Here is a 16,048-nt window from a genome sequence, read left to right on the forward strand (position 1 = left end):
ATTATTACACTTTTTTACTAATTGACTAATTTTTACTGTTTTTCACCTTGTATTTAATTAATAATTTAGCCTTGACATTGTAAGCTATTTAAGTCAACTAATCCAGCATTAAAATTCAAACCATACTATCAAGTATATATACACCAAGCAAAACTTGTTACAAGGCGCTTGTTTATTTTGTAAACATTACATGCATCTGCATTATTTTAGTTAAGCATAAACTATGATGTTTAAAAATCCTTCAATTGTCAAAAAATCTGACTTTCAATAAGTTACTTATTAGAACTATCAAGTATTATTGATAACAATTGTTTACTATTAATTACAACAAAACTATTATTAAAAATTTATAATAACAATTGTTTACTATTAATTACAACAAAACTATTATTAAAAAATTTATAATAATAATAGTTTACTATTAACAACTAGAAAACAAACAAAAAACAACCATAAAACAATAATATTGTAAACACTATTGAACTACTATATTATTATTAACAATACTAAAACTATAATTGTATCTCGAGCATTATGGGATAAATGTTTTGTTTGCTCTAAAGTAGCTAGTCAACATTTTTTTAAATATCAGGTGTTCTTAGTTCTAGAGTTGAATAAATTGAAAATGAAAAAAAAAAAAAAAATACTTACTTTTAACTTAATATTTTACCTGAATAATTTCGCCTTAAGACCAGCTTGTTACAATCATTGGACAAATCATATTCCTAAATTATGATTGAAGATCAATAATGTAGATTATTTTCAGTAATATATATATATATATATATATATATATATATATATATATATATATATATATATATATATATATATATATATATATATATATATATATATATATATATATATATATATATATATATATGTATATATATATATATATATTTTGCAAAATAAAAAAAAATTAAAAAATAAAAATGCACTAATTCTTTTTTACACCCCTCAGTGATATTAAAACTATTTTGGTTTGGTTTTAAGGATTAGTATTAGTGCTAGATGTAGAAATCGGATGATTTCACAACTAACCATTATTTCAAAATTTTCTTTGTTCATCATCAATATTTTTTTATTTCATCAAAATGTATCATTTTGAAAATTTTTGAAATTATCATTTTCAAAATGTATCATTTTTAAAATGTAATTTATTGTTTAATTTTTCATTCAATGAATAGAATAACACTTTATTGCAAAACGTTTTACAGTAGTTTTGAACATTTTAAAACTGTTTTTAAACAAAACCACTAATAAAAAATTGCACATATAAAAAAAAGGGGGCAGTAAACATAGTTTTAGGTAAGGTTTATTAAAGGTATTATTTAGTATATTATTTATGCTTAATGAATTAAATATGAATAAAAAATAAACATTAAACATTATTTATGTAATTGCCAATATATAGACAAAAATATTGAAAAGAAGGCGAAAACATATTAGACATCCAACCCTAGGAATTAGGAAAAATGAGGTCGGCAAATATTTGCCGACCTCATTCTTTTAGAAGTCGGCATCAAGTTGGCAAATAAAGTTTAATACAAAGGTCTTACCATAAAACATAGAAATGAGGTTGGCAATTTTTTCCCAACCTCAAACACTTTCAGGACGGCAGTTATCTCGGCATTGCCAAATGCCGACCCTAATTCTGAGGGTTGGACAACTGAATGTCAGTTGTAGGAGGCCCCTTTACCTTCTTAAATATCCTACTTCTTTTTTACCTCTGAATCAGCTTCTAACTAATGGGTTATTTCTATGACATTATCAATATTTAATCAGCAGTAGATTAAAACGATTCAAAAGTAATTACAATAACTTTTCTTGTCCTATGGGATCAAATTTTAACATGAAATGCATAGGAAAAACAATGTGTTATCAGGAAATTGGAGATTTGTATCTTCTTAAAAAAAATAGTGAACATCTGGGAGTCCTGTGGTTTTAAAAACTATATTATTGGAGAGGATAAAATATTATCAAAATTTGTGTAACTTCGCAAAAAATCGGTATCAATGACCAAGGGAAAGTTATTAGTTTAGGAAAAGGACACCAAAGAAAAGTTTGTTGAAGAATTTCAATCAATCATGGAGACTCTTTTTGACATTGGAAAACCTAACATTAAAGAGCTTATACAACTCAGTCCATATATGTCAAGAAACATAGAGAGTAAAGAGGAAGATTTAGCATTTTTGGAAGATCAGAAAAATGCTAAAAAACAGTTTATAAGTGGGCATATAGATAAAAAACTTGAAGCAGAGGTTGAACGTAGACAAGAGAGATACCTTAAGTATACAGATTATGAGAAAAAAATGTCAATAGAGGCCAATGGAGAAGCCCAATATCATAATGACAAGAACTAAGATTACTTAGATTTAGAAGAAAACCCTCAATTAAAAATGCTGATTGAAAATATTAATATGAGATAAAATTGATATTTGAATCAGGTAATTTTTATCATGAAAAATTTAAACTGTACATTTCACATGCATATTGTATATTACTTTATGGAATAATCTGTAAATGTCAGCGATGCGGAGTCCCAAAAGGACTCCGGCTTTATATCTCTACTTTTTCCAAGTCTGTAGTGTCCAGAAGCTCTAAACATGTTTGTTGACTTATTATGTGCTATAATAAAAAAATTCATGAGATTTAATGACTTGAAACTTATTGTTTGTAAGCTCGGAGTCCTGGAGTCCTTATCGCCATTATACCTAAGGATTCCGGGCTCAAAAAACGATTGTTCCTCTAATCTAAAAGTCTTAATTTTTTTCCTATTAGTAGTCCATAAACTTATTTATATTTTTAGAGCACCTGGATACCAAAAACTAGGATAAAGTAATCTTTTTGTGACTTTTAAATCTGGAGTCCTTTTTGGGACTCCGCATACCTGGTAAATGTACTTTTTCATTTTCATTTTTTGTTATTATTATTGTAGATCTTTCAAATCTGGCATTGATGGTATGTAATACTAATTATAATTCTCATGAGGATGAATATAAAAAAACATCAAACAACGCTAAAAAAAAGAAAATTATCAATGTACCATTCATGTACTCAATGTACCATTCAATCCTTGTCAATAAAGAAATTACTCAAGATGGCCTAATTGCAGCTAAAACTCCTCCTTTTTGGACTTAGTAAAGGAAACAAAAATTTGGTTGAAAGTTTGCCAGAATAAAGAAGGTTTAGGCTTGATACCCTTGTACAAGAAATTTGTTGTTTTTATTAAACACCTTAGTGTCACAAATGATTGTTCTGAAAGAAACATTGGACTTATACAAAAGTTTGTGAACTCTTCACACTCTGAGGATCAGTGACAAAACATTTTGCTAGTTGTTTGAGAAAATTGAAAACAGATTTTAAAGAATGTTTATGAGAAAGATTATGTTAATTTGAAATAGATATTATTATTTATTATATTGTTATAAATGCACACATGCATTGTTTGTTTAACTTTTTCGTTAATTATCTCAGATCAAAGTTAATAATACTAATAATATAAAACAGTAATTATACAAACTAACCTATGCTTTTTTACATATATTTGTTAGTATATATTGGCAAAAAATGATGAATATTCAAATTATTGAAAAAATACATCTACATGCTCCTAGTAATGGATCTAGTAATGGATACATCTACCTGTTCCTAGTAATGATCCTTGTAAGCTAAAATTTTAATATAAGCTAGTATATAGAGAAAAGGTATTTACACAGTGTATTTTTTGGAAAAAGTTTAAAAAGTGCAGAAAATTGTCACCCTATTATATATGTATGTATGTATAAATATATATATATATATATATATATATATATATATATATATATATATATATATATATATATATATATATATATATATATATATATATATATATATATATACAGCCCTTGGAATTATCAAAAATAAGGACCTTAGTCTGTTAAAGGTCGGCATCAGGTTGGCAAAAAAAATTTAAAAAAGGTTTTACCATATAACATAAAATGAGGTCAAACACTTCTAGGTTGGCAGTTGGGGTCAGCATTGCCAAATGCCAACCTTAATACTGAGGGCTGTATATATATATATATATATATATATATATATATATATATATATATATATATATATATATATATATATATATATATATATATATATATATATATATATACACACACAAATGGCAAATTAGGCAATCCCAAATTGTGATGATCATTCTGAATGTTTTTATTTTTTTACTGTAACACATGCGAGAAGTGTAGCTACATTGACTATCTTACAGCCTGCTGCTACAAGGAAGTGCTACTACATTGACTATCTTATAAGCTGACTCGCAACAAAGTGCTGCTACATTGACCGAGGGTTTGGTTAGAGCAGTCTATTAAATAATTTAAAAAAAAACTTTTTAAATAAAGTTTTTAAACTTTTTCTTATCTTTAAAATAATTTTTTTTTTAAAAAACAACCTAAAACTGACATTTTATGGTAAAAACTTAAAAACGACTATGCAAGAGTGTATATATATATATATATATATATATATATATATATATATATATTTATATATATATATATATATATATATATATATATATATATATATATATATATAAAATAGGCCTTGACGGGAATAAATGGGTGCAAGAGCAGAGAAAAGCTCTCCTAAAACAAACATAGTGAGCCATGTGAGCTGCTCCTCCAAGAATTTTTGTTTTTGCATAAGCTATCTGTTTATTCATTAAAAAAAATTGCTTATTGAATACAAAATTTGGTTTTATACTTGTTACAAGCATATGTTTGTAAAGTGACAAGAATAAATACATAACAAATATAACTATCAGTTACAATGATAGTAATACTTTTGAGAGAAAAAATTATATGCGAGAGCCATAAATTGCACTCATAAAATGTTTTAGGGGAGTGTAGGTGAGAGCGATATATATATATAAAATATATTTTAAAAATTATTAAAAAATAGACTAAGTAATATTATAAATATATAAAACCTGTATCATTCCTTTTGTTTGACCAATAAAAACTTTCCCACTTTCCTTATTGAAGTCCAGACAAAGACCAACTTCTAAAATTTAAATGAAGAACATTTTATACAACATATACATTATGAATGCAATTTTTCTATTTCAGTCCTTAAATTTACTTGAGCCTGAAGTTTTTTTCAGTTTTTACCCCATAACATTTTACAAACTTTTTTAAATGAGCTGAATTTTTTTCCCACATGTGCTTTATATTACAGTGAACACCAGATATCTTGAACCTCCAAGGGACCTAGAAAATAGTTCAAGTTATCAGGGCATTCTATTACACAAACTTTTGCCAATAAGTAAAAGCAATTCAAGTTATCAAAAGTTTTAATCTCAAAGATAAAAATAATACATTATAAACTAAAAAATGTCACTCTGTCTTAGTTTTGAAGAAACGTCTGTATTGAATATAATTGAGGCTGCATTGAGCTTTTGTTGAAAATCTTTAAGGGCATATAGTCATACAAAACTTGCAGTGCCTCCTGAATATCACTAGCCTTTTAGGCAAACTGGATCGATTGCATTATCATCATTATCTTCCTCATCATTACCATCATGTTCACTTGCTGCATTTTTAACTTCTTCTATTAATTGTTCAAAGGTACTGTGCTAATTAAGTTTTCATCTGCAAAAATAACATCTTTAGCTGTTGTACCTGGAGGGTAAAAATTATCAAGTTTTTCTATCTGATTTTGAACCTCTTTAAAGGAATCATTGCCCTTATTAGAATGGACAGATTTCTGCTGAAATTTTCGGAAATTCCTGCTTTTGCAAAAGAATTAACGATGGTAGAAGTATTCACTTTTTGCCATGCAAGATCAAGCATTTTCATTGCATCTAAAATCAGAGAAACAGGAAGATCTTTTCTTTTATCAATGGCTACGACCAGCTTTTACAATGCCAAAGATCTTTAATAAACTTTCAAAGAGTGTATAACTCCCTGATCCATTAGTTGAAGTTTAGATGTGGTATTCGGTGGTAAAAAAATGAGCTCAATAGATTTTAGATTATCAACTGCTGGGTGTGCTGGGCAGTTATCTATTTTGAACGATACTTTCTTCTTTTCTTTTGTAAACTTAGTATCCATTTTTTGTATCCACTCTTCAAACAGTACGCTATACGTCCAGCTTTTATTTTGATTTCTGTATCTGTAAGGTAAGTGATTAACTCCTTTGAAGCAGCGAGGGGATTTTGATTTTTCTATTACAAACATAGGAACTTTATCACCTGCTGCACTTGCCGCGACCATTCCTGAAAGACAAGTTTTACTGTGCTCTCCCCCTTTACACGCCTCAGATTGAAGATTTAGTAACTTATTAGGTTGCATACAAAAAAACAATCCAAATTCATCTGCATTATAAATTTTATCAAGTTTATACTTTGATAAAATTGTAGGTAGAGTTGTTTCCTTCCATGGCATGGTCATTTCAGCTGTACAAGAGTGACCCTCTCAACATACTGTCTTGAAAGAAACATTACACCTGTTTTTCCAACGATCAAGCCAACCATCAAATGCTTGAAATCCATTTATATTAATTTTTTCAGCAAGTTCTCTGGCTTTTGTTTTAAGAATTGTTGCTGATACTGCCACGCTTCTACTCCTCACATTTAAAAGCCATTTAAAAACAAGATTATCGAAATTTAAGAATGTTCCTACTTTAATTTTCATACGTTTTGACTTGTGCCCTTGCATCTTTATACATTTGAAAATTTTTTCTTTATTTTTGATCCATGTTGACCACATATTTTATGGAATGCCATATTTTATAGCAACCTGAGACTTAAACAATCCTTCTCCAATTTCCCTAAAAGCAATGTACTTTTCTTTAATTTATTTTGTGTTCATTTTTCTCTTTACAGCAACAGTAGTCGTAATAAAATGTAAACACAACAAATTTTATTATAATATTGAAATGCACATAAGTGTAACTTATACGTTAAACTTAACTATCAAACTATTATTATCATTTACATTGCAATGCAAGGGTTTCATTGTGGTTTTTTTTTTATATTTTTGTTCTAAAATTCGAGTCATCAGAAAAATATTAGCCACAGGAACAAATAAAATGGTTCAACTTAGCGAATGGTCAAGCTAACAGGTGTTCGAGTTATTGAGTTGTTTTTATGTGAAAATATTAGTGAGGGTTCAAGTGGAACTCAAAAGTAGTTTGAGTTACTAGAGGTTCGAGTTATCTGAGGTTCGAGATATAGAGACATCAATTCAAAATACAAACCAAAAAATCATAAAATTTAATGATACATTGAAATTTAACCAAAATTTTGTTTCATATTTATTTCAAAAAAGCTGAAATTTTTGATAAAGTTTAAAAAATTACATTCATTTGCTTTTAAAACAGTGACATTCATTTGCTTTTAAAACAGCGTCAACGACAATCTAATCAACCAAATTAATGAGAACATCCTGAGAAATACTGTACCAACATTTTTTAATCAAAGCAAATAAATAGTGTTGGTTAAAACCAACCAACAAACTAATTGCCAGCTGTTGTAGAAGTCCAAGTCTGTCTACTATTGGACTTCTGACATACCTACTTTTAAAAACAGGACTTTTGACCAGTCATTAACTGTCCAACTGAGATGATCTTTTGACCAGTCATTAACTGTCCAACTGAGATGATCTTTTGCAAACTGGACGGCACCTATATAGATTACTTTGTCATAAATAATATTTAACTGGATCAACGCAGCAGTTTGCTGCGAGGATTATTCTAGGAATACCTTATTAATAATTTATCAGCCATTTTCATAGTAACTTTAGACCTTCCAGAGTAAGGCTGGCTTAGCATTTCTCATGCTTTAAAAAGATCACTAAATAATTTAATCATCAAATTTTACAAACATTTTGGCAATTAATTATACTTTAATTTTGTTTACAAAAACTTAATTTAATTGAGGAAGCGATACTGTTTCTAAACTTTTGCGCATAAATCTTTTCAAAAAAAACAATTAAATCTTAGGTAACTGTTAAATTTTACAATTTTAGTGGTTTGTATTTTGAATTGAACGAATATAAAGAACATTTTTCTAAAGCTTTTATTTAGTGAAAAACTTTAAATAAAATTAGATATTAATTATAACAATTGTTTAAAATAAACTTGTTTGTGTAAATTCACAAAAAATTTTATATTTAATTTCTTTAATGTAGGCATGTATTTTTTATGATAAATTTAAACGTTTGAAACTATTTTTCCATGTTTTTCTAAAAATCTTTTAAAAGATTGTTTTTTTAAGTTACTTTAAATAATGAATAAGTTAAATTAAATATTCCTGTTGTAATGAAATGATTTAATTGCTATATAATTAATTTTTTTTCGTTTCTATTTTTACAAAGAATTGTTGAAAACCTTTTTTAAACTTCACTTACTAATCAGAGCATGAAATGATTAAAAATTACTATTTTAAAAAGACTAAAACCTTTTTTAAAAAAAAATAAATGTTTATACATTTAAAAAATAATATATATAACATTTTTAACAATTTAAATAAAATTTGTTCATTCATTCAACAATAATTAAAAGTAATTTGTAAAAGTGTTTTGCGTAACTTTAATAAAACTTTTCAGATAAGTTTTTAAGTAATTTATTTCTAACGCAATTAAAAATAAAACTAAATAATTATAAAAATAAAATTAAACTAAAAGTAATTTTCACTTCCAATTCAAGTTTTTTGTGTTTTATTTTAGTGTTTACATATTATCTTTTTCGTTAGGAATTGTTTTGTTTTTTCTTTCTTTATTTTTTTCTTTAATTTTCTTCTTAGTTTAAGTTTAGCTTTTTTTTTCAGCACATTTCTAATATCATTTCTAAAACATATAAACAGTTGTCAAGTTGTCAAAAAAAAACAACCATTTGCGTGGTCAACAATAACGCTTGATCACACGCTATTCCTGCCCAAGCCTGATAATATATATACACACACATGTGTATATATATATATATATATATATATATATATATATATATATATATATATATATATATATATATATATATATATATATATATATATATATATATACATTAAATATCAGGCTAGGACAGAAATGACATGCAATCGAGTCAAAAAAATTTCTAAGCTTCTTAAGAGAGTGTTATCTGATAGTTTGTTTTTGATTGTTATTCTATTTTTTATCTTTTATTGTTAACTTTTTTTTTTCGACCTTCTTCAGAAATTCAAAAAGTTTACAGTATAAAACTTTATTTATATCTGTGGGCCACCAAAATGTATGTTGCATCCGGGCCCCAAAAAATAGAAAACCAGCCCTTTAGACATCTAAAAAATAATCTACAAAACATATCAAAATGGCTCAAAAGGAAACAAAATTTCTAAAAGGGAATATAACTAAAAAAAAAAATGAACGTTTTGTATTATTAACATTGCAATAAACACATGCCAGGGTTTTTTATGATTTAAACAAAAAAATATCAATGACTACAATTAAATAAACAAACAACAACCATTTCTTAAGAAAGATAGAAACTCAGATAGCTTAATATAGAAGCTTGAGTAGCATCAACATTAGTATCATTCATCTTTATCTTTTTATAAAAATTTTATTAGAAATATTTCATGCATCATTCATAATAAATCATAAAGGTATAATAAAATGGTAGAGCTTTTTTTCCTGAATTGATACTTTCAAGAACCACAACTTGAAATAAACATTTTAACTTCAGAACATAAAATTTATATTTTCTAAAGCACTATTGTAATAAGTAATGTTCTAAATTTAGTAAACAGTTACTTTTTTAAAAAAAGTCTGAAACAAATTTCAACTTTTTCAGTTTTTTTTTCTGACTAGGGTAAATACGCCAATTAACGGCCATTAACCATTTACTAGCCACTTTTAAAAGCTTTTCTCATAAAAAACTAAGGCACAACTTGTACTATATTATTATTTAAACTCAATGACTTCATTAAAACTTAGTAAATATCGCAATTTCAGGAAAGTTCTAGAAGATTTTAGTCGCTAAAACTAAATGTCAAAAACATAAAAAATGTCACAATTTTACGCGTCGTTTTCTTAAATTCATTTTTTTGTGCGTTGCAAGTATTTGTGCCAGTCCATTCAGGAAGGAAAAAAAAAGATAAATTTCTTATGTACACTTTGAAACAAAAGTATTTAGTTGGTGATTCACATATAATGTTTTAACTGAATTAGATTAATCCTTTTCTAATAAATCATTTACTGGCCGGTTAATTAATCTATTTACTGGCCATGGCCAATATGGTATCAGGTATAAAATTTTTTAGTTTCATATTTTTATATAGGATTTTCTCACAGTTATTATTCATGTGTGAGAAAAGTTAAGTTAAGATATTAACAAAATCCGCATTTAAAGTAATTTCCGATTTTCTGAGTTCATTCTACTTTTAAAGTTACTTTCTGAGTTAATTCTACTTTTAAAGTTACTTTAAAAGTAAAATGCTAAATCATTTTAAAGTTAGTTTTAAAATCATTTTAAAGTTACTAATTTTAAAGTTACTTTAAAAGTAGAATGAACTCAGAAAGTTTTAGTTAATTATAATTATAGTTAATTATATTCTGATAATGTTGATTCAATAAAAATACACCATTAAAGTAAATATATGATTTTCCTAAAAGTATTTTATGAATGTATGTTTTTATTTTTTTATTTTTAATAAATAATAATATTATATGAAACCATGAAACCATTTATTTCAACAAGAATAATAAAAAAACGCATGCTATGGACTGAGAATAACATGAAACTAGCAGTACATGCAGTTGCATCAGGTATGTCTCAACGGAAAGCAAGTGTATCATATAAAGTTCCGCAATCGACTCTGCAAACCATAATCTCTGGAAAGTCCAAAATTGGAGCGAAACCAGGGAAAAAGCCAATGCTAGGTGACCTTGAAGAAAAACTAATTGATTATGCTGGCAATCGTGCTCAAATGGGAATCGGTTTTGGGAAAAAAACATCACTTATGCTGCTAAGCTTGCTAAAAAACATAAGATAAGTTTTAAAAATGGTCGACCTAGTGAAAAGTGGTGGCAACTACTTAAAAAGAGACACAGTTGTGTTAGTCTTCGTTGTCCAGAAGCTACAGCTTCTATATGACACATGTGTATGGATAGGATAAAGGTTTCCAAATATTTTACTTCTTTAGAAATTCTGATACAAAGTAAGAATTTACAGGACAAACCAGAATGTGGAACATGGATGAAACAGGGATGCAACTAGACCATAAACCTAGATGTGTTGTTGCCAGGAAAGGCTCAAAATATATTCAGAGTCGAACAAGTGGCAACAAGGAAACAATTACTGTTATATGTTGCGTAAGTGCAGCTGGTCAAGTCATACCACCTCATATAATAGGGGAAGGAAAAACTGTACGAACTCTTTATGGTTTTGATACCGAAAATGCTCCAAGAGGAGCAACATGGAGTGTGTCTGGACTGGGGCTGGACAAAACGAGGTATTGCGGAGTTATGGTTTGAAAAAACATTCCTTCCAAATATTGGCTCAGCAAGACCACAGATTTTAATCCTAGATGGATATGACTCACACAATTTTGTTGAAATGATTGAGCTGGCTATCGTAAACCAAATTGAAATTGTCGAGCTTCCAGCTCACACCAGCAACTGGTTGCAGCTTTGTGACAGAACAGTTTTTAAGTCACTGAAAACTGCCAATTTTGAGGAATGCCAAACAATGATGAATGACTACCCAGGTGTAGTTGTTTCGCATTCTAACTTTTGCGGTTTATTTTCAAAAGCATGGAAATATGCTATGACTGACACAAATATACGCTCAGGATTTAGAGCTTGTGGAATTTATCCCTTTAATCCAGATGATATACCTAAAGAGGCATATATCCCAAACATTTTATATAGTATAATTTCAGATGCTGTCCCAGGTCAAAATGTATGCAATATTTCAACAATAAACAACCTTCCATTATTGTCTGATCTATCAGAAAACAGCTTTGCGATTAACTTGTCTTCAAGACAATGAATTTATTGATTTTTCTGTTCAAGACAATACTCTGGGTTTGAATATTAATACTGATATATGTATTGAAGAAGTGAAAGTAATCGAATCATCATTAGATTCAAATGTTAAAAAAAAAGTTTTTTGCATAACATTAACAGATCTTCCATTTCCATTTGCTAATTCATCTTGTCCATCAGACAAAAATTCAGATGTTCTTACATATCCTTCTCCACAAATTAAACAAACAAAAAAACACTCAAAAAACTCTAATTTAAAGTTTTTTGTTCTGACCTCAGAGGAGGATTATAATGCAAAGCTTGAAGATAGGGCTTCAAAGGTAGCTTTAAGTTGGCATTACTGTTCAAGATGGCGACCGATTTAACAGGTGACAAGTGATTTATTCTCAGTTTGGTTTGGCAATTCATCATGAATAGACTCAAGCCTGAACAACGCTTGCAAATAGTTCAATTTTATTTTGAAAATAATGGTTCTGTGCGGAATATGTATCGCGCTCTATGTCCATTTTAATCTCGACAAAATCATCCATCAGAGCAGTTAATTCGATTAACCATGGAACGTTTTCGCACCACGTTTACTCTTATTGATAACTCGCATCCCCAGAGACGCCGTACGGTGCGTACAGAAGAAGCTATTGCTACTGTAGAGCATAGCATTGCAGAAAACCCGAATGAGTCTATCCGCCATCGAGCACAGGAATTGGATCTGTGTCCATCCACTGTATGGAAGATTTTGCGGAAGGATCTTGGTATGCGTGCTTACAAAATCCAACTCGTGCAAGAATTGAAGCCAAACGATCACCAAGCAAGGCGTAGATTCGTCGAATGGGCCCAAAACAAGATTGCCGTTGTTCCCGATTTTCATAAGCGAATTTTCTTTAGCGATGAAGCGCACTTCTGGTTGAATGGTTACGTCAACAGACAAAACTGCCGCATTTGGAGTGAAGATAATCCTTAAGTGTATGTCAAAACACTGTTACATCCAGAAAAAATGACTGTTTGGTGCGCTTTATGGGCTGGTGGAATCATTGGTCCCTACTTCTTCAAAAATGATGATGGCCAGAACGTTACAGTCAATGGTGATAGGTATAGAGCCATGATTACAAACTTTTTCATTCCTGAATTGAACAACCATGATGTCCAGGAGCTGTGGTTTCAACAAGACCGCGCAACATGTCACACAGCTCGTGCCACAATCGATTTATTGAAAGACACATTTGGTGACCGCCTAATTCCACATTTTGGACCTGTGAATTGGCCTCCAAGATCTTGTGATTTAACACCGCTAGACTACTTTCTGTGGGGCTATGTAAATTCATTGGTCTATGCAGATAAGCCACAAACGCTTGACCATTTGGAAGACAACATTCGCCGTGTTATTGCCGATATACGGCCACAAATGTTGGAAAAAGTCATCGAAAATTGGACGTCCAGATTGGACTGCATCCAAGCCAGCCGTGGCGGTCATATGCCAGAAATTATATTTAAAGTGTAATGCCACAAGATTATCTTTCTAATAAAAAAAAATTCTTGTCAATCGAATAATCCATCGTTGTTTTATTGCAATTTAAAGTTCTATACCTCTAAAAAAAACACCCTTTACTTAAGTATTTTTCTGTAACGGGTGTTTCTTGTAAAAATGTGGCCAGTAATTGGCGTAAGTACCCTATATTAAAAGGCTTTTATTGATCTTTTTTTTATGTTTTTTAAAAGTACTAACAAGTGTGGGGGTAGAGTGGGATTACAGAGGGTAAGGGATTACATATGTGATATTATATAAAAAAAATTTTTTAAACTAGTCATTTAGGATTCAGATTCAAATAAAACAAATCAAGAAGTTCTTTCAAAAAGTTCAGAACGCATAAAAGTCAATTTAATGAATTTTTTTGTGAACAACATTCTCAAAAGAGTACTGATCTCTACTATTCTTAAAAGATAGGTATAGTCTTACAACAATGGCATCAAAAGCAACAAACTTCTTAGCACCCATTTCTTCACCAAAAAATATGAAGTGCTTGCTTCAAGATTGCTTTTTGACAAATTGTATCTACATACACAGTATTCTCCTAAAAACAACAACATTTTGTCGAATGCAATTTAAAAATTCATGATGACTCATGATTAAAATGAACATGATCATGACATGATTAAAATGAACTAACAACTAATAGTCTGAAAACCATTTTTAAGGTTATATAATTTAAAAGAAAAAAATGGTTATAATGCATACCAGTTTTACTAATTGACTTGATAATAGAATTTATTGAAATACCCTGCCAGATTTTATCTGACCTTTACTTGACCTTGTTAGATCTCTTTCATTTAACAAAATTTTATTTATACTCTGTCTTATATATTTACTTTAAATAAAACTTGTTACACAATTTATATACACTCAATTATCTTCTTTTTTTTTTTTATGCTGTCTTCTTACTGTATTCACATCAGTTAATTTAAAATCATATTATGTTTAGTAATGTTCAATGATCTCTGAAAAAGTATTTCTACATACTAATATAAAACAAATTAAACATTTTTGGAAATCTCATTTACACAGCTTTTTTTTATTAAAGTAATTTTTTCACTTACAATTATTATCCTATGAAGTATGCAAAATTATTAGTATATATTATGCAAAATATCAATATACTTCATTTTTACTTCATATTCATACTAAATTTTGCATATATACATCCTTAGTTTATATATGCAAAATTTAAAGACACAATAATAAGTAAAATTATTATTCTACCTTTTAATTTTTATTAAATATTAATTAAAAGAAGATATTAATTAAAACTAAGAGTTTTGTGTTTTTCTAACTTCCCAATTTAGGAATAAAAATGTTAATTAACATTTATAATACCTTGCATATAATGACATATGCTTGGCCAAAACTGACCGTTATCTCTCTGAATCCAAACACGAACAGTTCTATAAAAAAAAAAATGCAATTCAAGGTACTAATAAACAATAATATTTTACTCGACGATCAATAAAAAGGATAAACAAGATATAAATAAAACAACTAAATAATAAATTGACCAAACAAATAACTTAATTAATTAGCTTAAAAATGCATTATAGGTATTTAAGTATTACTTGTCAGAAGATACTGTTATAATAGCTTCCTCGTGTGGAATAAAAAGTGCCATGTGGATAGTTTCATTAGATAACTCTAGTTTATTAATTAAAATTGGTTTTTTCTTAGTTGGCTTTTTAACAGAACTTGCTTTAGTGTCTGTTGCCATTTTGTTTTTTAAAGTTGTATTAATCGTAATAAAATGATTTTTATCAAGTTATTTCAGTAACGCGTTGTTAAAAAATATTTTTTTGATAAACATATTAAGACGAGTCTCGTTCGATTTAGCTCATTCATTAGCTCACCCTGCTTTAGACGAATTATTAAAAGTAACTTTAGAGAAGTATCCCTTTTAAATCGCGCCCTGAGCGGCGTATTGAAGGAAATAAAAAAATAACAAAAAACAGAGCATTTTATCGCCCACTGCGGGAACTATTTTGTGACTGATTGTTACATAACAATTATTTTATAAATATGTTACATAAATAAAGTATAAAATTGTTCTAAATTTTAAAGAAAATTTTAATCTAAATTTTAAAGAAAATTTAAATTTAGGCTAATAATACCCCATTCATATTGCAGCTCTAGCGTAAAATTTTTTTTCGTGTTTCTGATAATTTCAGGAAAAACTCAAAATTTAAGTATCTTCCTTAGAGTGATTTATGTTTTATATATTTTTGGAAATTGAACTTCAACCTTGGTTTAAAAATTGACCATTTATTGGTTTAAAAATTGACCATTTATATAAAAATGTGTTAGCCAAAAAAAAAAAACCTTATAAATTGTAGAGTCGCCGCTGGCCTGATATTGGGTAAAATATGGTTGTTTCAAACGTCTGACAAAAATCTTATAACTTATTCTACAATATTTTTTTCTTTTAAATGGTTTATATTGGCTTAAATATTATTTACAGAAAAAAAAAGTTTAATAAAAA

General features: G+C 28.3%; 1 protein-coding gene across 1 annotated transcript in view; it reads right to left on the reverse strand.

Annotated features, from left to right (window-relative positions):
- Positions 1-15,489, reverse strand: part of LOC100208834 (WD repeat and FYVE domain-containing protein 2) — a 28,803-nt gene extending 13,314 nt beyond the window's left edge. Inside the window, exons 1-4 of the mRNA XM_065788509.1 lie at positions 15,135-15,489; positions 14,899-14,966; positions 4,997-5,070; positions 671-725 (exon numbers count right to left, since the gene is read on the reverse strand). Coding sequence (XP_065644581.1) covers positions 671-725; positions 4,997-5,070; positions 14,899-14,966; positions 15,135-15,283 — 346 coding nt within the window. The 5' untranslated portion in view covers positions 15,284-15,489. The remainder of the gene's footprint in view (positions 1-670; positions 726-4,996; positions 5,071-14,898; positions 14,967-15,134) is intronic.
- Between the last annotated feature and the right edge of the window lie 559 nt (positions 15,490-16,048).

The sequence above is a fragment of the Hydra vulgaris genome, chromosome 01, assembly GCF_038396675.1.
Source record: "Hydra vulgaris chromosome 01, alternate assembly HydraT2T_AEP".
In the NCBI taxonomy this organism is placed as follows: domain Eukaryota; kingdom Metazoa; phylum Cnidaria; class Hydrozoa; order Anthoathecata; family Hydridae; genus Hydra; species Hydra vulgaris.